Source organism: Hypanus sabinus, chromosome 4, assembly GCF_030144855.1.
Source record: "Hypanus sabinus isolate sHypSab1 chromosome 4, sHypSab1.hap1, whole genome shotgun sequence".
In the NCBI taxonomy this organism is placed as follows: Eukaryota; Metazoa; Chordata; class Chondrichthyes; order Myliobatiformes; family Dasyatidae; genus Hypanus; species Hypanus sabinus.
This window is the reverse complement of record NC_082709.1, coordinates 9,864,440-9,888,236: the sequence shown is the minus strand read 5'-3', so window position 1 is coordinate 9,888,236 and position 23,797 is coordinate 9,864,440. Positions and strand designations below refer to the sequence as shown.

General features: G+C 40.1%; 1 protein-coding gene across 1 annotated transcript in view; it reads right to left on the bottom strand.

The window, feature by feature from the left end:
- Positions 1–1,655: 1,655 nt before the first annotated feature.
- The window catches only part of itgb5 (integrin, beta 5), a 147,669-nt gene continuing 125,527 nt past the window's right edge, over positions 1,656–23,797 (bottom strand). The window contains exons 11-15 of the mRNA XM_059966372.1: positions 20,740–20,962; positions 18,142–18,242; positions 15,492–15,611; positions 13,459–13,625; positions 1,656–6,690 (exon numbers count right to left, since the gene is read on the bottom strand). Coding sequence (XP_059822355.1) covers positions 6,595–6,690; positions 13,459–13,625; positions 15,492–15,611; positions 18,142–18,242; positions 20,740–20,962 — 707 coding nt within the window. The 3' untranslated portion in view covers positions 1,656–6,594. The remainder of the gene's footprint in view (positions 6,691–13,458; positions 13,626–15,491; positions 15,612–18,141; positions 18,243–20,739; positions 20,963–23,797) is intronic.

The window sequence follows — 23,797 nt, the reverse complement described above, 5'->3', positions numbered from 1 at the left end:
TAAGACCAGCCCCACAATAGAGGGTCAACCTTAAGACCATAAGATATAGGAGCAGAAGTAGGCCATTCAGCCCACCAAGTCTGCTCCGCCATTCAGTCATGGGCTGATCCAATTCTTCCAGTCATCCTCACTCCTCTGCCTTCTCCCCCTACCCTTTGATACCCTAGCTAATCAAGAACTTAGCTATCTGTGCCTTAAATGCACACAGTGACTTGGCCTCTGACTAAAGTAATTTCTCTACACCTGTCTTCTAAATGGACGTCCTTCAATCCTGAAGTTATGTCCTCTTGTCCTAGACTCCCCTACCATGGGAGATAACTGCCATATCTAATCTGTTCAGGCCTTTTAGAAGGAGATGAGGAGAAATTCCTTTAGCCAGAGAGTGGTAAATCTGTGGAATTCATTGCCACAGGCGGCTGTGGAAGCCAAGTCTTTATGTATATTTAAGGCAGACATTGATAGGTTCTTGATTGGTAAGGGCCTGTACTGTGCAGTTTTTGTGCACCTTATGTAGTCCTGTGTAGGTCTGTAGTCTAGTGTAGCTTTCTCTGTTGTGTTTTTTTTTACAATAGTTCAGTCTAGTTTTTGTACTGTGTCATGTAACACCATGGTCCTGAAAAATATTGTCTCATTTTTACTGCGTACTGTACCAGCAGTTATAGTCGAAATGACAAAAAAAGTGAATTGACATGACTTTACGATAAAGGGATACGTGGAGGAGGCAGGGGATTGGGCCTGAGAGGCAAAATGGATCAGCCATAATGAAATGGCAGAGCAGACTTGAAGGGCCAAATGGCCTAATTCTGCTCCAACATCTTAAGACCAGTCCTAGCCAGTAGCTAATTAATTTTCCTGATCAATTTTAGTCATCTCAGCAACAAACTTTCTGACTCATGAAGATTTTGGTTTATGGACAGTGCTCAGATAAATAATTTTTACTTTGGCAAAAAAAAGACCCCCTTAAGTGACCTGATCAGAGGAAGATAATTTGTGGGGTAGGGCGGAGCAACTCTCTTGTCCAGCATCACTGGGTGAAGCAATTCCTATAACCAATGATACTGGACTAGAGAATTTCAAACTGGAACTATATGAAGTATATGTTCCTTTGAGAGAAACTCTACTTCTTCCGCGGGATGTAGTGAGGGATAGGAGATGCAAGGCATGAAGTAATAAGTTCAGTATTATATGTGTAACACCTCCAAATTGACCACAGCCTTGTCATAGGGTTTGGAGGCTTGCATGCCTCACTAACATGGAGAACTATGTTGGCTGGAGTCAGGGCTTTATGCTTTGGCTCTTGGTAGGGTCACCCATGCCAAACAGGTCAAAGGGCTGAGGCCAGACTAAGAGTGATCCACTGGTTCTGGTTCTGGGGTTTAGCTCAGGGCTAACAATCCTGATTGGTAAAACAAAACTGTTACAGAAACAGCAGTGAAGACTCCTTCTACATCTGACTGTGACAGTATTCCTGAGCCTCCACCCAGGACGTGTAAGGCTGACAGTATTGAAAACCAAGAGGAAGCTTACAGACATGATGAAGAAAGACCTGAACAAAGATGGAGGACCTTCATTGCTACTCTAAACACCAGTGGTGTAACAGGCAGCTGGGATATGTGTAACAGTAATTAAACCGTGCTTCCAGAAGAGGCAAGAGAAAGGATTAATGACATTTAATGAACAAAAATGTTAATTTTAAATTATAAAAGTACTGAAAGTCACAGAGAAAATTCTTTACATGGACTTGTTTTTATTGCATAACTTCCAAAAGCAGTTTTGATTATTGTAAACGTTTTCAGTAAATCTTATACTGAAAGAGCTGTAAAGCAGATTTGACTGTAATTTCTAAAGAGAAAATCAAATAGATGTGCAAGGGGGAAGATTCTATGTACCAAAGGGAAATTATCACACTTTTTTCAAAGAACCAACACACAGTTAGTAAATGACCTTCTCCAATACAATATAATTTCAACATCTTTTAAAACCTAATAGTTTTAATTGAAGATAAAAAGACAATCTGTATAATTTTTTTTATCAGAATTTCTTCAAAGGAGCAAAAGTGGTATGACAGCTGAGGAGTTGAAAGTGGGAAAAAAAAACCCACTTTATAAATGAATATGTATTCTTCCAGCACTATTTCTAGTCGTATACACTCTGCATAACTATAAAAGCCTCAGCCTCTCTGTTATTGTCCAAGGAAAGTATGTTTCCTTTACTAATCTTAAACCCTGAATATCCTTCCAATGTAAATAAAACAAGCAGCACCTTATTGGTGGTGAAGTTTTAGGAGATCTTTTCCAAAGTTTATTTTCCTTGGAATTGCCATCCTCACTCAATATCCTAAAGTTGTCAAATTTTATCTGAATATAAGATGTCAACATCAGGATTTTGGGGCAGGCCTGGATCTGCTCTGTCATTGTTTAAGAGTTCAAAGCACAGGGCAGAGGATTGGGGCTGATTGTGCATCTCTTTCATTGGTGATACTAATCCCTCTCAAAATCCATTTTTTACTTAAGATTCATTTGCATTCTTTTAAATTCCTCTGAGCACAGGTCCAATCGATTCATTCTGTCCTGATAGATTATATCTGTAATCTCAAGAATTGCTGCCGCATGCCTCCTACAAAAGTCCATCCCTATTTATGTAAAGCCCCAAGCTGCATGCATGTTGAGTGTACTATCACTAAACCCCTGCACATTTACAATCATAATAACTCCACTACTCCAAAAAACCTTGTGGAAAAAAATTAAACTTATTAAACTTCCTGCACTGTGAACATACAATCCAAACTCACTAATTTCTGACCACCTGACAAAATGTTTTCATTTTCTTCATATCAAAGCAAACAACTAATCTTTGTAAGTTATCCTCCATTTGCTATATTTTTGCTCGTTGCCTCTTTAAGGACACTTTGCAAGCTCTTCATAATTCACTTTCCTACCTATCTTGTATTGACAAAGTTTACATTCCTCTCTATCAGTTCACTTAAGTCATTATTTATTTACTTATTTGAGATACAGCACAGAATAGGCCTTCCAGCCCTTTGAGCCACGCCGCCCAGCAACCCCCGATTTAACCCTAGCCCAATTATGGGACAATTTACTATGATCAATTAACCAACCGATAGGTGTTTGGACTGTGGGAGGAAACCGGATCACCCGGAGGAATCCCAGAGTGTCGCAGGGAAAATGTACAATACCTCCTTACAGGTGGTGGTGGGATTTGAGCCCCGGTCGCTGGCACTGTAAATGAATGTAATTGGATAGGCTCCAAATATTAATTCCTGGAGCTTCTCATTAGTAAAACCTACCAGAAAGTGATCTTTTAATGTCTATCCATGCAAATATATTACCCTCAACCCCAGCCTTTGACAAGTGTTAGCTTATCAATTTCCTTCTGGAAGCACAGGTATAACATCAACGAATCCCCTTCCACTTACCTACACTCCTAGTTATATCCTTTAAAAACAACTAAACACAACTTTCTTTTCATACAGAAAATACTGGGAATACTCTACGCAGAAGCATCTCTACCAAAGAAGGTATAAAGTGCTCCGTCTCTACGCTAGCCTGAAGGTCACCCTTGGACAAGGTTTAGCACCTGCTTAGCCCCCCGATCAGGGTCATGTGAAGTCATGGGGGCAGGTGGTGGATGGTCGTATGAGCAGCTGGTGCAGATCACAAGTCCTGGTCATGTGATCACTTGACACTAGGCAGACTATCTCTGAAGAGTATTGATAATGGCTGGGGTCACCTGTCTTGTAAAGACACCTCCTAGATGAAAGCAATAGCAAACCACTTCTGTAGAAACATTTGCCAAGAACAGTCATGGTCATGGAAAGACCCTGATCACCCATGTCATAAGACACAGTACATAACGAATGAAAATTCTCTATGTAGAATATGCAGCAACTGGGGAGAGAGAAAAAAAGAGCTAATGGTTCTGATGGAGGGAAAATTATATGAAACATAACTATTTCTCTCTTCACAGCTGTTGCCCGACTTAATGACTATCCACATTTTCTTAAATTTCAAATTTACAGCACACAAGTTTTTAGTTTAATGAAAAGTAAAGCAATAATGTCTAATATCTTTATAGTCACCAAGTTACCATGTTATTATTAATCAATTTCAATATTTTCATAACTACTTGTGTTCCTCCCACTCCTTTACTAAATAAAGTTCCTAAGATACATGTAGGTTACTTTCCTCCTTTGCTTTTATAATTTTAATTAGCTGTTCAAGTCTTCACAACTGCCTAAGTATGTTAGAAAACATATTTTCTTAAGATGATTAGCTAAAGATATTAATTCTATCCTCAGGCATTATCAGCCAAGTATAACTTTAAAACTTTACTTAAAAATAAATCTGCTGATTCCTGCCATCCCAAAATTCTATTATACTTGTACCAGCACTTATACTCCAACCAATAAATAGCATCAGGTTATAAAAGAAACACTTTGAGAGATAGTATGTGTTATCACAAGAGAGTCAAACCTCCACATTAGTTGATTAACTGCAGTACTTTTGAAAGTGCAATTCTTGTGCTACAATAGCTTTACAAATACACAATGCTCTATAATTATAGTGGAAAAATGGTTCAAAAAGTCCAAGGCAGTTCACGTCATGAAAATAGAACCTCTTCCAGGGCTTCTATTTATATATATATATTTTTTACTTTGCATGTGAAAGCTAAGTAACATTATCAAAATTATCATCTTTTGGGTTCAAATCTGCAACTTCCCAAAAGTATTTATAATTCAGTCTGTAGCAAGTACAAATGTTATATGGTATAAAACTGCATGTTGATAATAAACTGAGTGCATTCTGAATGGGAGAGGGTTGTTACATCTGCAGATCAGGCCCATCAACATGACAGGGAAAAGATGAGCACATGCAGACATCCCACTAGCAACAGACACTACAATTTTAGTGTTCAGATTTGCCCCAACCCACAAGGTAGTTAGTTACTTGAAGTGAAAAACTGAGGAAAGAGTTGGTGGTGTGGGGGGGAGGGCAAGAGGGGGCTGTGGGGAAGGGGTGTAGCCTTGAACAGAAGTAAGGTTGTAATAGCAGTGGCTTGGGTCATTTTGCAGAATACCCTTTTCTCTTAGGCAGGCAACTGTGTCCATCCAAAGTGGAGGCAAAGCAGATTGGAAATAATCCAGGGACGTTAAACATCCCAACTCCATAGAGGTTTTCGTCACAGTTTTTGTTTTTCTGCACCCAATGCCACTGAAGATCTGCCAATATTTTTTCAATATCAAATTTTCACATGATCTACATCGTTCAGGCAATATTTTACATTATCTTTAGAAACTTCCCAGAAGGTGGCAATGGCAAACCACTTCTGTAGAAAATTTGCCCAGATTGGTCATGGATTGGTCATGGATTGAGACAGATGGAAGGCCATGATTACCTACATCACACAATGATGACCTTTAAAAGTGATAACAGTATAGGTTGGCTAAAATACCTGAACACCTGTTCAATTCTGGGGTAAAATATGTTTACTTCTTTGTTATACTAAAAAATATTTTTCACAGGATTAATGTAGCCAACTATCCTAAAAACCTCCCATAATGCACTCAAATTTATCAACTCATGACAAAGCACATACTTTCCTTCCTCCCCGAATAAAGTTGCAACTTGAATCTTCAGCAACACATAACTAAACATCAAGTCCAATGAACTACTTCATGAACGTTAGTCAATAGTTCCAAATAAGAACTTGTGCACCGTTTTCTCCGAATTATGGGCATTGTCATAATTCAAAGTGTGCGGCCTGGAGACGGGCTGCCCGCCCATAATCCACTCCATTTCTCGCTGATTAAAACATTGAGGAAGATTGAAATCAACGAGGATGAGAGCAGAAGGCGAGCCTATGTTTGACCAGTCTCTCTCTCTCTCTCTCCTTTACATTTGCTGCTCCTGGAGGAAGGTGCCTGCATTTGGCTGGAGCCTTGGATCTTGGTCAAGGTTTAATCGATTCGGTTTGTGGATTAGACTCTGTAGTTCAAATTATGATGTGTTTCTGGTTATTCTTTTTTTGTAGTTGTTTTCTGTGATTTTGATCGGGACGGACTGTCTCTGCAGCCAATGTACAGCACAGCGCTAATTGGACTAAACTGAACATTTCTAGAATCTTGCAATGTCTTGTGGTTTAATCTTTTACATTATGTGTTTTTCACTGTTTGTGCAATTTGTTCTTTTTTTGCATGTTGGGTGTTTGATGTTTTCTTTGAACAGGTTCCATGGTATTTCTGTGTTTTGCGTCAGTCAACGGGAGAACTAATCTCAGGGCTGTATACTGCATACATACTTCGATAATAAATGTACTTTGAACCTTATCCAAATTTAATTTTTGTATAGAATGGGGTTCCCAACCTGGGGTCCACGAACCCCTTGATTAATGGTATTGGTCCATGGCATAATGAAGGTTGGGAACTCCTGGATTAGATGGTCATAATTTCAGTCACGTTCCTAGATATTAGTCTGCCCGAGGAAGATCGGCAGTTTCCAGTTGCTAGATTCAATGATGCAATCCCAGTCAGGTACTAATTCATGGCACAGATAACAATGTAGTCTTGCTCACAACTCAGTCAATTATTCCGTTGTAAGATTTGTTATGCATTGTCGGAAGAATTTCCACAGAATGAATGGTGATGGCTGGCCTGTACAGTGGGTTGGTTGCCTGCAACGAAAGGGAAGATTTTAAGAATGAGATATTAAATTTTATTGCAGCAGTTTTTTTCTCCCCCGCCAATACTGCTGCATCAATTAATAAAACTTTTCCTGTTCAGTAGCATTTAGTCTTGGAAACTTCCAGCAGCTCGGCAGCCTATTCTACTCTTTTTCTCCCTTCTTCTGATCTAACTACATCCGCGCTATTTTCTCAGACTTTACTTAGACCAAAAGACAAAGGAGCAGAAGTCAGTAATTCGGCCCATCAAGTCTGCTCCGCCATTTCATCATGAGCTGATTCAATCTCCCCTTTAGTCCCATTCCCCACCTTCTCACCATAACCTTTGATGCCCTGACTACTCAGATACCTATCAATCCCTGCCTTAAATACACCCAATGACTTGGTCTCCATTGCCGCTCGTGGCAACAAATTCCATAGATTCAACACCCTCTGGCTAAAAATTTTTTTTCGCATCTCTGTTCTGAATGGGCGCCCTGCAATCCCCAAATCATGTCCTCTCGTACTAGACTCCCCCACCATGGGAAACAACTTCGCCACGTCCACTCTGTCCATGCCTCTCAACATTTGAAATGTTCCTATGTTACTTAGGGTTGAGTATTCCCTGTACTTTCACTCCTTATGCCAATAAGACTTCTTGAATTTCCTAATAAATTCAATATCGTCTTTCTTGTACTTTTTGCTACTTGCTTGACCTCTATCAGGACAGCGACCAGATTCACCTCAAAATCAAGATGATCCAGCTTGTTCTGTCTTTCCTGATAGTTATAACCTGGTTTTGTCTTTGTGATTTTTTAAATTTTGCAACTACTTTAATGCCTTAAGGTCATCATAGCTGGGGGGGGGGGGAGGGTAATGGGGACAAGCTCTCACTACCTATTAAATGCTTCAAATAGCCTCTGATAATCAAGTCCGGCTCCCGGCTTTCACATGTGGCTTAGCTAACTAAGCCCAGTGGAACTGTTTCTACTGAGAGGAGAAAGAAGAAAGGACATAGGCAGCTTACCAGTGCCTTAAAACCAGTTACCTTGGGCAGATGGGGCTCAGCAGCCATGGGTGGCAGATCAACTAGAAAAAGGAAAACTCCCATCTCAATTCTCCACTGCCTTGTGGCTATATCCACTTATGGGGAAGGCTTAGGGAGTAACCTCAAGGAAAAATACAGAGCTGGATAAAGGCAGTCCTGCGTTGAGTTCAACATTGATTGGCAACTCCTGTGATGCTGCTGGTGCCAGAATCTGCCATCCCTTTGGATTCACCAGCTGCGTGGAGAAGGGGGAGCCTGCCATATGGGTAACAGCTTGTTCTCCATACTGTATTGCCCTGGCTTGACTATCATGTAGACAGCTGAGACGCAATGCCCATGGTCGACCCTGCCCAACAGGAGGGCCTCAGTTCCCCAGTATTTTATTGCAACTGTTCTGAACTAAATATTTCCCCAACCCCATATCAACAACTTGATTTATTTCTGAAGCTGGAGTCAAACTTGATAGGGTGTTTTTTGAGTTAGGACATACAGTCAGCCCTCCTTATCCGCGGGGGATTGGTTCCAGGACCCCCTGCGGATACCAAAATTTGCAGATACTCAAGTCCCTTATTTAACCTCTCTCAGTGCGGTGGTCTTTAGGACCCAGCGGAACCCCGGACTTTATTTAAAGTCTCCGTGAGGTGGACATTAGGACCTGGCTGCGCAGCTCTGAATCCGCAATGTTTCTGTTCATAAAAATAATCACGATCGCGATTGAAAATAAGGTGAAAGTAATAAAACAACTGGAAAGAGGTGAAACGCCATCGGTCATTGGAAAAGCATAGGCTACAGGCAGTCAATGATCGGAACAATTTTAACGGAGCATGTGAAAGACCCTGCCCTGATGAAAGCTACAATTATTACTAAGCAATGCAGTGGTTAAATTATTGAAATACGTATGTTTCTTAAGTGTTTTATATGCATAGAAAAGTTAAATATGTACTATATACTAAGAAAAACGTTTGACTGACGCTAAATAATACCGGATGTACATGTTCCAATTTCAAATCCAACTTAAAGACAGACTCAGGAACGGAACTCATTAATAACCTGGGAACTGCCTATACTTTAAAATTATTTCTAGATTACTTTTAATACCTAATACAATGTAAATGCTATGTAAATACTTGTTATACTGTACTGTTTAGGGAATAATGTCATGAAAAAATAGTCTGTACATGCTCAAGCAACGAGTGCTGGAGAGAGAACTTCAGGGTTTTCCCGATCCGCAGCTGGTTGAATCCACGCATGCGGAACCCGCGGATAAGAAGGGCCAACTGTATAGCAAATAACTTCAGCCAGCAATCTTCAGATCTGAACCTGGAATATAGTTTAAATTTAAAATGCAGCTCTGGACAATGGGGCCCTAGAACTGTAAAAACAGCAGTTAATTGAAAACAGACAATGTTGTTTAACATTGTCTAAAGTGTGGGTGTGAAGAGGTGCTGTGAGAGTTACGTGTAGTTCAAAGAAAGCATTGTAAATATTGAATTGTCCTTTGATACTTAACATATAAAATGACGTGTAGCGTTGGGTGGAGCAGGCCTCAATATTGTGCCTGTTGTGTCTCAATTTGTCAAATAAAGAGTACAGAGAATACTTTTCATCTATCAGCTACCTCTCTCTGGTGACTTCGTTCTCACAACAGAACTATTTCACCCTAATTGTGACAACCAGCGGTCAAGGCAAACAAACCTGCAGAGCTCCATTTCCCATTTGCTTTACTATCTTGGTAATTTCACCCTAATGTCTTGTTCATAGCCAAAAAATGGAAGTGGTTCATTGAAATGAAGAAAAAAGACAACTCATCCAACAAACAATGAGTTTTTAAAAAATACACAACTACTTGTAGGCAGCAGGATGGAGATACATTTCTACTGAAGGAGGTGTAAGATTCTCTTTCCTTTCACTAGCCCCATTCTCCTGATCAGGGTCTTGTGAAGCCATGGATCAGCTGGTGGATAACACAAGTCCTGGTTCTGTGACCACTGACACCAGGCAGAAAATCTCTGAGAATGGTGGGGGTAACCCAGAAGGCGGCAATGGCAGACACTTACGTAGAAAAACTTGCCCGGCACAATCTCGGTCATGAGACCATGATCATCCACATCACACAACATGGCACATGATGACATAATCATGATGATGACACAATAAAAAGTCACTGATCATAGAAACAGAAAATCTACAGCACAATATATGCCCTTCGACCCACAAAGCTGTGCCCAACATATACTTACTTTAAAAATTACTTAGGGTTACCCATATCCCTCTATTTTTCTAAGCTCCATACACCTATCCAGGAGTCTCTTAAAAGACGCTATCGTATCAGCCTCCACCAGCATCGTTGGCAGCCTATTCCACACACTCACCGTTCTCTGTGTAAAAAATTTACCCTTGACATTTCCTCTGTACCTATTTTCAAGCACCTTAAAACTGTGCCCTCTTGTGATAGCCATTTCAGCCCTGGGAGAAAGCCTCTGACTATCCACGCAATCAATGCCTCTCATCATCTTATACACTTCTATCAGGTCACCTCTCATCTTCCATCGCTCCAAGGAGAGAAAGCAAAGTTCACTTAACCTATTCCTGTAAGGCATGCTCCCCAATCCAGACAACGTCCTTGTAAATTTCTTCTGCGCTCTTTCTATAGTTTCCACATCCTTCCTGTAGTGAGGTGACCAGAACTGAGCACAGTACTCCAAGTGGGGTCTGATCAGGGTCCTATATAGCTGTAACATTACCTCTCGGCTCTTAAACTCAGTCCCACGGTTGATGAAGGCCAGTTGCACCATACGCCTTTTTAACCACACAGTCAAACTGTACAGCAGCTTTGAGCGTCCTATGGACTCAGACACCCAAGACCCCTCTGATCCTCCACACTGCCAAGATGATCCTCCACACTACTAAGAATCGTATTATGTATTACACCAGAGCATAGTTTAAGTATAACAGACCACTGAACAATGAAGTGTGATTAAAGGCACAACACCAATTAGAACTCCTTCGTTGTAGGCATTGATCAGTATTTTAATGTCTGCTCGTAGAGTATTGGAGATGAAAATCAGTCTCACTCAGGCTTTGCTGATACTGAATGGAGAATAAGCAACGTCTTCATTACCAGCTTGAGTTACCACCCCCTTTTACCACCACCTGTCCATGTCTAGCTGTTTCTTTCACCTTACACAGACTTGGTAAATATTCATGATTTCATTTTCAGTGATGTAAGTTACATACTGAGGAACGTGAAAAAGATGAGCTGAATCAAGAAAAGGATGATTTTGAATGCAAAGGTGAGGCAGCTGTTACTAACTAATCCATGAGAATGTGGCAATAATAAATTGCATGACACTTACATCTCACACGGTACACATCAACCATAGGTAACAAATAAACATAGTGACCAATTGTTACAGAGAGCGCTTGGTAAATGTGCTCCGTAGACACACACACACAAACATTGCCTTGCCATTCAGTCATCATGCTGAGTGTGCACACTTCAATGTCTTTTCCCAGGTGTATTCTCATAATGCATTGGCTTTATGGTGCCTTTGCCACCAGACACAGTGGAATATTTAATTTATTTAGTAATGGAGATGTGTAAATGTGTATATATTGTTTGTATACTGTATTTAAGGTAGATACTTCTGTTTATTTTGTAATATGATTGTAACTACATTGTGGGGTACATCACATTCTAATTCATGCGTAGTCTTAAGTTAACTTTGTAGGTAGTTAAAGATGGTATGTCCTGGTGCCTAAAAAGAACAGGGCAGATCACTCTCAGTGCTAGAAGAGAGAGCTTAGGCTGCCAAAAGTTCATACTGGAGAAAGTCTGGAGCTGTTATTGTGTTTTGTAACTATTGGCAGGTTTCCCCCCCCACTACTTTCACTAGTTTTTGTAAGTTGATTTTTTGACACAAAGAAAAAAATCCCTTGCACGAAAATACAAAGAGACTCCAGCCATTTTGCTTTCCTTTGCTCAAAGCCCATGTATCGTAACATCAGTTGTATTGTTCCATGTAGCACATGAGCCACAGGCTAGGAGAAACGCCCACCTCACTACCACTTAAGGGATAATCATTGCTTTTCTATATTCATTCAAAAAAGCACAGCAAATTTCTGATAATCTACTATTCGGCTATTTGGAAATGATCCTGATGTTTACCATCTGAATCACAAAGTAATGTATCTCATGTTCCCTTAAGACTTGTATTTCTGTCGATTACTAGCTGTTTAAAATTAAAATAATATTCCGCTTATTTGCCCTCTTGGTACCAAAATATTAGGCAGATATATCTTATTTCAAGCTCACTATTTCAGTCCTATCTGAATTCATTATTGGGTTCCAATTACAATCACTCAACTTAGGGATTAAATCTTAAAGTCATCTTCTACCAACAACCTTATTTTAAGGACTGAGTTAATTAGTCATATCTTAATGCTTCAAACAATTCTGGTTACTTGGAAATATTTCTGCATACACTGTTCAGTACTGAACTAACTGGTAACTAGGTCCATGGCCTCCTCTTTTACTCTCAGGGTGGAGGAGCACCACCTCATATTCTGTCAGGGTAGTCTCCAACCTGATGGCATGCACATCGATTTCTCCTTCTCCCCTTTCTTCTTCTTCTTCTATTCCCCTTTCTGGCCTTTTACCTCTTTTCACCTGCCTATTACCTCCCTCTGGGTCTGCTTCTCCTTCCCTTTCCCCTGAGGTCCACTCTCCTCTCCTGTCCGATTCCTTCCTCTCCAGCACTTGCCCTTTGCCACCCGACCGACTTCATCTATCACCTTCCAGCTAGCCTCCTCCTCTTCCCCCCACTTTCCATTCTGCTGTCTTTCCCCTTTCTTTCCAGTCCTGACGAAGGGTCTCAGTTTGAAATATTGGCTGTTTATTCATTTCCTTAGATGCTTCCTGACCTGCCGAGGTCCTCCAGCATTTTGTGTATTGCTTTGGTTACTGGGGAGTTAGCTACATCACAGACAGGCAGGTACAATATATCAGTTCCTTGATTTCTGCAGGGTAATATGGGGATTGCCATTGTGTGGTGGAAACTCATCCAGAGTCTCCCTTTAATGTGTGTTTTCAAAAATTCTTTAAGGACAGACAGTAATTAAACTCATCAGCACCTTTCCCTGGCCTGGTAATATACCTGAAACTGTTATGCATCAGTTTTGCTTTCTTTTGACCTCTCGTGTTTTGCTGGGACAAGATCCATTTGCACAAATGGTACTAGAGCTACTAAGGCTTTCCTCCTGGTTCTGGTCCCTAATGTCATTTGCATCAATAATAGGCAAGTTCCTTAACCAGGATATCTGAAAACGTTCAGCCACAAAAAACAGTCACCCATTTTCAGGTAGACATAAACTAGAATTATGACTGAATTTGGCTTTGGGCTGTGAAGGCACACCCATAGTGCACAGTGCTCTGTATGTCATCTATGAGACACTAGACCCTTATCAAGGGAAGAAATGCTTTAATTAAACACACAATCTATTTTAAGTTGCACAGGTGTCTGGTACGAGTCTCCTTTGCTACAAGGATTTAAACTTCTAATATAAAGCACCATGAATCAAAATGAAATGTGATTCAATTAGATACATATAGATTTTAGGCTCTGCGCGCAAAGCATATTAAGAACCTGCCAATGTTTTGTTGGTTCAGTTACTTTGGTATCAATTATTTATTTGTTAATTATTTTAATGAGGCACAACAAAAAAAATCTTACCATTTCGTATCTTGCTCTTGATCGTTCATTTTGAAATCTGGCAAATTCTCGTCTGTCATGAATAGTCACAATCAGTTTCCAAATGGCAAGCAAAGCAATGCCCACTGCCAAAATACTACCAACCACTGCTATCAGTACGGTCACTGGATCGGTTTTACTTGCACAGTCTGTGAGAAGAGAGCAAGTCAGTAAATAAGATATTGGATGAAGAAGTGAATCTTATTCTGCAAATGCACATAACAAATTTGAGTATCATGTGAATGGTACCTTTTAATCTACTGCTAGTAACATTTGCTGTGAAATATTACCATTATTATATAAAGCAGTTGTCAAGTAATAATGAAAGTATTTGTCAAGATTAATGTAGAGAATGGATAGTAAATTAAGGCAATGAGAGATGACAAGTACACAGTGTCAAAGGGGTTAAATTTCCAGAAATTATTTTGTCGAAGAATAGAAGCCATTCCAAAAACTGTTGAAATTAGAAAATTGTAAGTAAGAAGCGCAGATGGGCAGTCTAATGGAAGAAAATCATTAGAAGAATATTGTGAATTGCCATAGGAGATAGTGATAAAGAAAAGGCAGGATAATATAGTCACAGATGTCTGTGGTGAATTTGATCTCAGCAATGTAAGTCTTTTATAAGATATGACAAATTTAGAGTTGATGAGGGAAAAGTTTTGAACATAATATTGGCAATAAGGGCAGTAAAAGCATGTTGGAGATGGCACAGAAATGAAGAATGATAGAAATTGCTATATAAACTGCAAAGTTAAGGAGACAGGGATAATGACAGGGACAGAGAAAATATTTACAAACATAGGGATGAGACAGCACAATGACTTGGTCAATCATTGGCAAAGAAGACAAGGAAACAAAACGTGGATTTAATGATAAATGAGTGAGTTAATACACAACCAATAGCTGGCTCACGTTTCAGCAACTCCATTAGTACCTGTAGAAATCAATTATATTTCTACACAAAGGAAAACTGAACTGACGCAGCTAACAATGTGGACTGGGAATTTCAAATTAATTGTTATGGAGTGCTTATGTAGGGATTTTTAATTTCTTTTCACATTATAGACTAGGATGTCCATTAGCTTGGAAAGGCTGAGAACTTGCACTTAAATCTTATAACTTATAACAGTAGACAAAAAGTTCAAGAGCGAGATATACCGTAGGGTGACATGATAGTGTTGTGTAGTACAACGCTTTACAGTGCCAATAACTGCAGTTCAATTCCCGCCACTGCCTGTAAGGAGTTTGTACGTTCTGCCTGTGATCACAAGTGTTCCCTCCAGGTGCTCCATTTTCCTCCCTCAGTTTAAAGACTACTGGTTGATTGGTTAATTGGTCATTGCAAATTGTCCTGTAATTAAGCTAGGATTAAATCAGAGGATTGCTGGGTGGCTTGGCTCAAAGGGCCGATTCCGCGCTGTATCTGAATAAATAAATAAAATTTTTTTAAACTTGCAAGGGCCCTGTATCTAAGAATGGATGTGCTGGTAATTGAGAAGGCCCAGAGATAGTTTATAGGATGATCCTGGAGTAAAAGAAGTGTTTGAATTGTGGAGCTGACTCGATGGGCTGAATTCTGCTCTTATGTCGTAAATGAATAACTTAGGGAAAACAACTTGTAAAGCAGAACAATGAGAAGCGGAGAAATTAAACGAAGGAGCCCAGCACTGTGCTGCTGTCACAGTCCAAGGAGCCGTACAGTCTAATAGTGAACAACCGTCTTGATCACTTCTCTTGTGATTGCACTTCTCTGGTGCTGTGTTTTGCACCTCGGCTCTGAAGTAACGCTGTTTCATTTGGCTGCATTCATGTATGATTCAATGACAATTAAACTTGAATTGAATCACTGCACAGTTACTGAATTCATGAATTTATTTCTTCTTACTTCAGTTTTTATTCTACATGTATTTCAAAATTGTCTGCTATTATGATGTTAGCATAATTCAATTAAAAAGTTAGTTAGAGAACAAGTGTGTGCATTAAAATATTAATGGCCTTAGAGAGCAACTAACCTGGTTCCTTCAGAGCAGTGAGGACAGATTTTCCACTAATATGTTCCGAGTAGGTAAACCTCATGACACAATCATTTTCTGTTTTATACAGGCACAGAACTGCATCCTTATCATCCGTGTCTAGAGGACAAGAATGGAAAATTATGCTCAGTCCTGTGGAATGTATCATGGAGTAGATTGAGTAGGTGGAGATAGAAGATCCAGCAAATAAATGGTTACATAGAAGGTTCAAGAGACCAGATGGCCTACTGCTATGTTAGAACATATAGACAGTCAGTTCAAATGGCATATCATCAAGCAAGCTAAATGTTACCATTGTTTTCCCTAAAAGAATACTGCCTAAAGGCTACGGTCGTATCATAATATCTCAAAGAATGTTATTTTTAATTTTTTTTACATGCCATTGGTACAATTTCAGTTTCTTGCACAACTTTGTCAATTTCACATGAAGCATGCTTTCTAGACAAACATCTGTAACTTATTCGAATTTCACAACATTATTTTGAAATATCAAAGACTAACATTCAGAAACAAAGTCAACAATCTTCATCGATGCCATAAATTAAGAGGATTTTTCCAAATAATGCCAAATTTTAAATGCCTTAATCTTCAACCCAATTAAATGCTTTCAGCAAGAGACCAAAATCAGACATGTAGACTTGGCCCAATTAAGATTAAATTTCAGTTTCCGAGCACAAAGTGTTGTGATTCATTGTTATGCACCAACTAAGCGATTTGAATTGAACATTAGTACTTGCCTGCATTTACAAAGGAAAGCCCATGGGCCAGTATCATTGAGCTGATCGTGAGAAATGTTTTAATTCCCATTCCCGTTCCAACATTTTGGTCCATGGCCCCCTCCTGTGCCAAAATGAGGCCACACTCAGGGTGGAGGAGCAACACCTTATAATATTCCCTCTGGGTAGCCTTCAATCTGATGCCGTGAATATTGATTTCTCCTTCTCCTCCCCCCACACCTCTTCTTCTCCAGTCTGACCTCTTACCCGTTCTCACCTGCCTGTCATCTCGCCCAGGGTCCCCTCCTCCTTCCCTTTCTCCTGTGATCCAGTCTCCACGCCTACCAGATCCTTTCCTCTCCAGCCTTTTATCTTTTCCACTCACCTGGCTTCACCTATCACCTTCTGGCCATCCTCCTTCCCCTCGCCCACCTTGTTATTCTGGCATCTTCCCCCTTCATTTCCAATCCTGAAGAAGGGTCTCTGCCTACAGTGACACCTCCCACTGAAGGTCCAATTTCAATAAAAAGAGAACAGATATACTCCATATACGCTGGAACCATCCCCTGCCAAGCAAAACTGAAATTGAACAATTTTGTAAGATCTGCAGTCCCACACAGTAACATGTTGGGGAACAAAGGTAAAGAAATTAATACTGGAGCTGGCTGGATGACCAGGAATAGTGACAATAAAACAGAATGCGTGGCACAGTACAGGTGAAAACCATGTTGATTACAAAATACTCAAAGGGGCAGCGAAAAGAGTGCGAAGCAACGAGAGAGCATGATTGAAATCTGGCAGCGTAGAATGGAATTCCAACAAATGTAGCCCTGTGACAAGAAAAGGGTTATGAAGAGAAGTGTGAATGATCAAAGACCAAAAAGAAAATGTTCTCACGGAGAAGACTAGCTATTTTACATCAGGTTCTAATTGTGTACTTTACATCAATTGTTTTCTATTTATTATTTCAATAATATTTCATTTAAATAATTAATTATGGGCTCCACGTAAAAATGCGTTATTTGCATACATCATCACATTACCATGTGACGCATGTCTCACTAAAAGTAAATTTGGAGTTAGACTTACAGTTCCGATTCCCGTGTGCTCACTTGAATTCGTTTACTGTTTTTAAGTTACAAAACAGAACATCACTAAAGAAGATGATGCTCCTGGAGACCCAGAAAAGGAAGCTACAGCTGTACGTAAAAAAGGATAAAGAGAATACTGCAGAAAAGCTAGTCAAGTGTTAAGTGGCTATATCGGCTGTCCCAGAAGGGATGTATCCTAACTAAGAGGGCAAGTTGCAGAGCCCCGGGGGGTGGCACGGTGGTGTAGTGGTTAGCACAATGCTTTACAGTACAGGCGAACCGGGTACAATTCCTACTGCTGCCTGTTCTCCCTGTGATCGCATGGGAGCTTCGATTTCCTGCCACAGTCTAGAGATGTACTGGTTGGTAGGGTAATGGTCATTGGAAATTGTACCGTGATTAGACTGGGGTTAAAATCAAAGGGATCACTGGGTGGCGTGTCTCAATGAACTGAAAGGGCCTGTTCGGGGCTGTATCTCAATAATACGTATTCTTTCAATTAGATCAGAGAGAGATGTGAGAGGAATGGAAGATTTCAAATGTTATGCCACTTGTCCAAAATAAAAGTATGTCGACTTGCCAGTGTGATTGCAACATACCACTGGAATGGTCGCACAAGAACTGATTCACCCTAGACTGCTTGTGCTAAAGATGTTATAGATTTGTGGCTGTGTGCTGAATTTCCTTTTAGAAGTTCTGAATTGCAGAAGCTGGTTTGAGTTTTCAGAAGTTTGTGTAATGTTGAAGTACGGTGTATAAACAGTGGATTTGGGTTTCATTATTTCAAGTGGTTTTTATTTGTAGAAACAGAGATACACTTACTGAGGACATCGACTGTCAGGATCTCATCCTTGCACAGTTTCTGACAGGTCTGATTGTCAGCCAGTCTTCCGGAGTTAAACAACCTGCACTCGATACACTCCCTGTAACAAAGAAATATTTGTAATGCTTGTCACAATGCAGAATCCACCTTAACGAAACAGTCGTTTGTTTGTTATGCGCTGTGCTATATGAGGTGGACAATCATGATCTATCCATGACCATGATTGTTTTTGGCAAATTTTTCTACAGAAGTAGTTTGCCATTGCCTCTCTCTGCTCAGTGTCTTTACAAGACAGGTGACTCTAGCCATTGTCAATACTCTTCAGAGATTGCTTGCCTGGTGTCAACCAGGACTTGAGATCTGCACCAGCTCTTCATACGACCATCCACCACCTGCTCTCATGGCTTCTTGTGACCCTGATCAGTGGGGGGGGGGGCTAAGCAGGTGCTAAACTTTGCTCAAGGGTGACCTGCAGGCTAGTGGAGGGAAGGAGCATCTTACACCGCTTTAGTAGAGATGTATCTCCACCCACCACCCCAATGAAACATGACTTTCTACCTTATAGTTTAAAATGAATACAAGAGTAATTTTTGATTCCTTAGATTCCCTGTTTCATCTCCTTTGCTGCTGGAACTCCTATCTATGTCACTCTTGTTTCTAAATCCAATTCTTGCCATTCACCCTCATTCTGTGATCTAGGAACGTGAAGCTATTTTTTTTGCTCGGTAATAATATTTACAGTGCCTTGAAAAAGTATTCAGTCCCCACAACTATTTTTACATTTTACTGTCCCATTTTCTAAATTTATAATATATTGATCACTTTGAACTAATCTACGAAACATTGCGCTTCATGTCAAATCAAAAGAAAAATTCCAAAAGCTGTCAGCAATTTAAATAAAAATTATAAACCAAAAATTCTGATGTTGAAGAAGTATTCATCCCCTTCGTAATTACCATGCTAACTTCCCTCAGGCTTAATACTCTATATTACCTTACCAATTCACCCAACTGGTTGATGCAGAAAATGTTTTAAATGAATTCATAAGAATAAATATTCCCTTTGTCTGTAATGTCTAACAGTATGAGATACTTTCAACAGAGCAAACTAAGTGAAGACAAGTCATGAAAATGATACGAGGCACAAATCTGAGAAAAGTACAAGACCATCTCAAAGGAACAGAGCTCAGCGCAGTTCATTGTAGAAAAAATATGAAACCAGCCACAGTCAGGGCGTCCCTCTAAACTTAGTCACCAGGGAGAATGGTACTTGTAAGAGAGGGTACCCTGACACCAGTCACTCTGAGTGAGCTGTAGAAGTCAGTGTCTGCAAATGGAGATGAAGCTCATGGCTCCACAATCTCTAAGGCCTTGCACAAAAAGGGTATTTATGGAAGAGTGGCAAGGAAGAACCCAGATTTAAAAAAAACATATTCTTGCCCATAAAGACTCTGCAAAATGTGATTTAGAAGATAATGTAAAGATGTGGAAGAAGGTCTTGTAGTCAGATGAGACCAAAGTGTAACTTTCTGGCCTCAACACTAAGCAGTATCTGTGGCACAAATCTAATTCTGCACATCAGCCAGGTAACGACATCCCCACTGTAAAGTGTGGTGAAGGTAGCATCACTCTATGCTGATGCTTTTCAGCAGCAGGGACTGGAAATCTGGTTAGATTGATGGGAAGACAAACGCTGCTAAATACAGAGAGATACTGGATAAAAACCTGCTAGCCTCTGCCAGAAAGCTTAAACTGGGAGGAAGTTTGTCTTTCAGGAGGGCAACAACCCAAAGCACACTGTCAGTGCAACCATGGAGTGGCTTCAGAAGAAGGAAACTGATGTCCTTGAGTGACCCAGTCAAGTCCTGACCATAACCCATTAGAACATCTCTGGCAAGACCTCAAGATTGTTGTGACAAGTCCTCAACTAACCTGGCACAGCCTGAGCAAGTTGGCAAGTGGGAATGGGAAAACCTTGCACCATCACATTGTGCAAAGCTAATAGGGACTTATTCAAAAAGATGACTGCCTGTGATAGCTGCAAGAGGTTGTTCAACTAATTACTGAGCAAATGAGGGTACTTCTGAACTGCTGGCATTTCAGTTTTTCAGGCTTGACAATTTTTTGTTTTTTGAGCTCTACTGTGAAAAAAAAGCAGCATGTGATTCACAAATAAAAATTCTCAGTTAAATTGATCAAAATATCTGGCTGTGACACTCATTTCTGCCAACCGGCGGTGTTGTGACATGTTCACCGGACTTCGAGGCAAGTGGTCCTGGGTTCGAATCTGGCCAGTTCCAAGCAAGCTTTCCATCCATGCTGGCTTGCTTGTTGAGCTAGCAACTCAACCTCATTAAAAAAAAAGACCAGATGCTAAAGAAGTGGCAAAGTTGCCACCCAATTCGCCGCGAGGCGCGGAGCAGAACAACAAAATTCATTTATGTGAACAAAGGGTTGGGGGCTGAATAGTTTCACAAGGCACTGTAATGGTATCCATGTATATCATAATTTTAATGCATAACATTCAAGTAATGTGCTGTATGTACGTGTGGAATCTCAAACTAACCCCTCCTTTCTGAAAAGCCACCTAATTCACACCTTTTTGTGCCACAGGCATCGGGGCACGTCGGGCACTTTTCACAGGTATCTCCAAAAGCTCCAGGTTCCGTGCATGAACACTGACCACACGCACAGTTGCCTCTCCCACTGCAAATCTGCCCATCATCTGACAGGCAGGACTCCAATTCTGTGGAACAGTTACAGTTGTCTCCGATCCAGCCTGCATGACACTTGCACTCACCACAGTCACATTCTCCATGACCTGTGAACAGAAGTAGTCTTGGGTTAAGTATTCTGTCAGAAAATATTAGAAGAAACACAAAGTGAACTTCTGATAAAATGTGACGGCTCTCATAGCAACTGGTGCAATCCATGGGTAATGTAATCCATGGGTAAATACTCAAGGGGCATAGATTAATGACATTTCATACACAAACATGCTTATAGTTGAACCTTTGCAAGCTGTTCTTTAAAAGGATTGACAGGGATCCTGCTTAATTGAAGAAATTAATGAAAACATTTCATATCAAAACATATTTATAATTAAACATTTGAAATCATCCTTCACATTTGGAACAATATTTTTACATGATCACTGTATTGCTGATACTTCAGCAGCAATATGCTTTCTACATGAAGCAGCACAAATGGCTCCCATGAGGTAATCTTTGTCCATTATGTTTGGGATTCAGTCTTGTTGACGAGGACGAGAATGGAGGGTGGGGTGTCTGCCTGCATTTGACCAACAATCCTCTCACTCTAGCTAGTGCTGTCAGAGGAAGGGTAGCTAGAAGGTGAGAGGTGAAGCCAGGTGGGTGGGAAAGGTAAAGGGCTGGAGAAGAAGGAATCTGATAGGAGAGGGGAGTGGACCATAGGAGAAAGGGAAGGAGGAGGAGGAGGCTCGGAGGAGGTAATAGGCAGGTAAGAAGAAGTGAAAGGTCAGAGTCAGGTATGAAGGGGGGTGGGGGGGAAATTTGTTCACTGGAAGGAGAAATCAATGTTCATACCATCAGATTGGAGGTTACCCATACAGAATAGAAGGTGTTGCTCCTCCACACTGATAGTACTAAAGCAATGTCAATGACGCTTTGTATACCAGTTGTCTCTGCATGCTTCCTTGCACAAGAACATCACACACACACACACACACACACGCACACACACACGCACATACACATGCATTAAAAGGTGGGGGGAGGGAAGGAGGATAGCTAGAAGGTGATGGGTGAAGCCAAGTAAGTGGGAAGAGTAAAGCACTGTAAAGAAAAGAAATTTTAGTGCATCTTCAAAGTGCACTGGTGAGCTACATGTGGGGTGCACTGTATTATTCTGATTATCGAACGAGGAAGTATATATTTGCTCTGGAGAGGAAGCTCATTAGATTGACACATGGGATGAAAGAGCTGACAAACGAAGAGAGATTAAGCCAATATTCACTGAAGCTTTGAAGAAGGAGAGGAAATTTAATTAAAACTTTAAATTCTGAGGAGGCTTGGCAGGGTTGATAATACAAGAGCTAGGAGAATAGGATGCAAAAGAAAAATCAATTCAGCATGTCACCATGCCTCATTAATTGCAATTCTGTTTCGAGAATACTGACAGTTTTTTCCTCATCTGGAGAAATCTATTTGCTGCTTGGAAGCCTGCAAACATTAGTCTGGCCATGGGCATTTTAATTGACTACATCATTAAATGTTTATCAGACATTGACTGTACTGTCAAAATTACAAAAAAAACAATGTTCACCATCATATTAGTGACATTGAAAGAACTGAGAATTTGTACGTTTATGATCAGGCATTTGAAATGTAATGGGAAATCAGAACATCAGATCACTATTGGTACTGGTATTGACACTTTGTTGTCTTTTCCACACTGATTGTACAAGACAAATGGTCTTTCATTCATTCTGTTATGGTTATTATTTTATTATGGATTTACTAAATGTGCCCTGAAGAAAATGTATCTCAGGGTTGTATATGGTGACATATATGTACTTCGATAATAAATTTAGTTTGAACATTGAATTTTGATGCCCTTAATCCGTGTTTTTAACATGAGAACGTGCAAAGATGCCCTGAAACAGAAGCTGTGATAAAATGAAAATATTTTCTTCCCTGATCACCTGAAAACAATCAATCTAATAAACTTTTTGGAGATTTTAGTCCTGTAGACTACTACATCTACCCAGATTTCCTACTTGCCCTTAATCAAACAGTTGTGAATAGTTTGCGCTGTGGTGTAAATAAAACCTTACAACAAAAATTAGTTCAGAATCATTGGTGTCCTTACAAATTCAATTATATTCCAGATAGATTTTGACTACAGATTAAACAAGCCATTGACAAATTTGACTGTTGGAATCAATGCTGAATTTTGAGGTTACACAGATAACATTACTTTCTAAATAGGCAACATTACATACACAATTGATGTTCACCAACATATTAGTGACATTAAAAGAACTGAATATTTGTACAATTAAGACATTACCAATGGAAATCAGAATTGGAGATCAGCATTAACCCCCATCACTATTGACACAGTCTGTTGTCTTCTGCACTAATTGAACAAAAGACAAATGGTTTTTCATTGATTCTACTTATTTAGTTATTGAGATACAACATGGAATGGGCTCTTTGAGCCATATTGCCTAACAATCCCCTGATTTAATCTGAACCTAATCAGGGGGCCATTTACAATGACCAATTAACCTACCAACCAGAAAACCTTTGGACTGTGGGAGGAAACCGGAACACCTGGAGGAAAATCATCCATTCGGGGGGAACGCATAAATTCCTTACTGGCAGCAGTGGGAATTGAACCCGGGTCACCTGTATTGTAAAGCATAATGCTAGCCACAAAATAAATGGGTAGACGGACTTGCAAAATCACTGCTCCACAAGTTTAACTATGATGTTGCAAGCTTTCCTATTGCGTTCCGCTCAGTATAAAGGGATGAGAATTCATTGTGCACAGATGATAAGCGGATTGCATTGGCAGGCTGAAATTCTGAATATTCCTTGCTATTGATGCAAGGAAAACAATATACAACGTCAATCTGATCCAGCTGCTCCTTCTTATGAGCTACAATCAA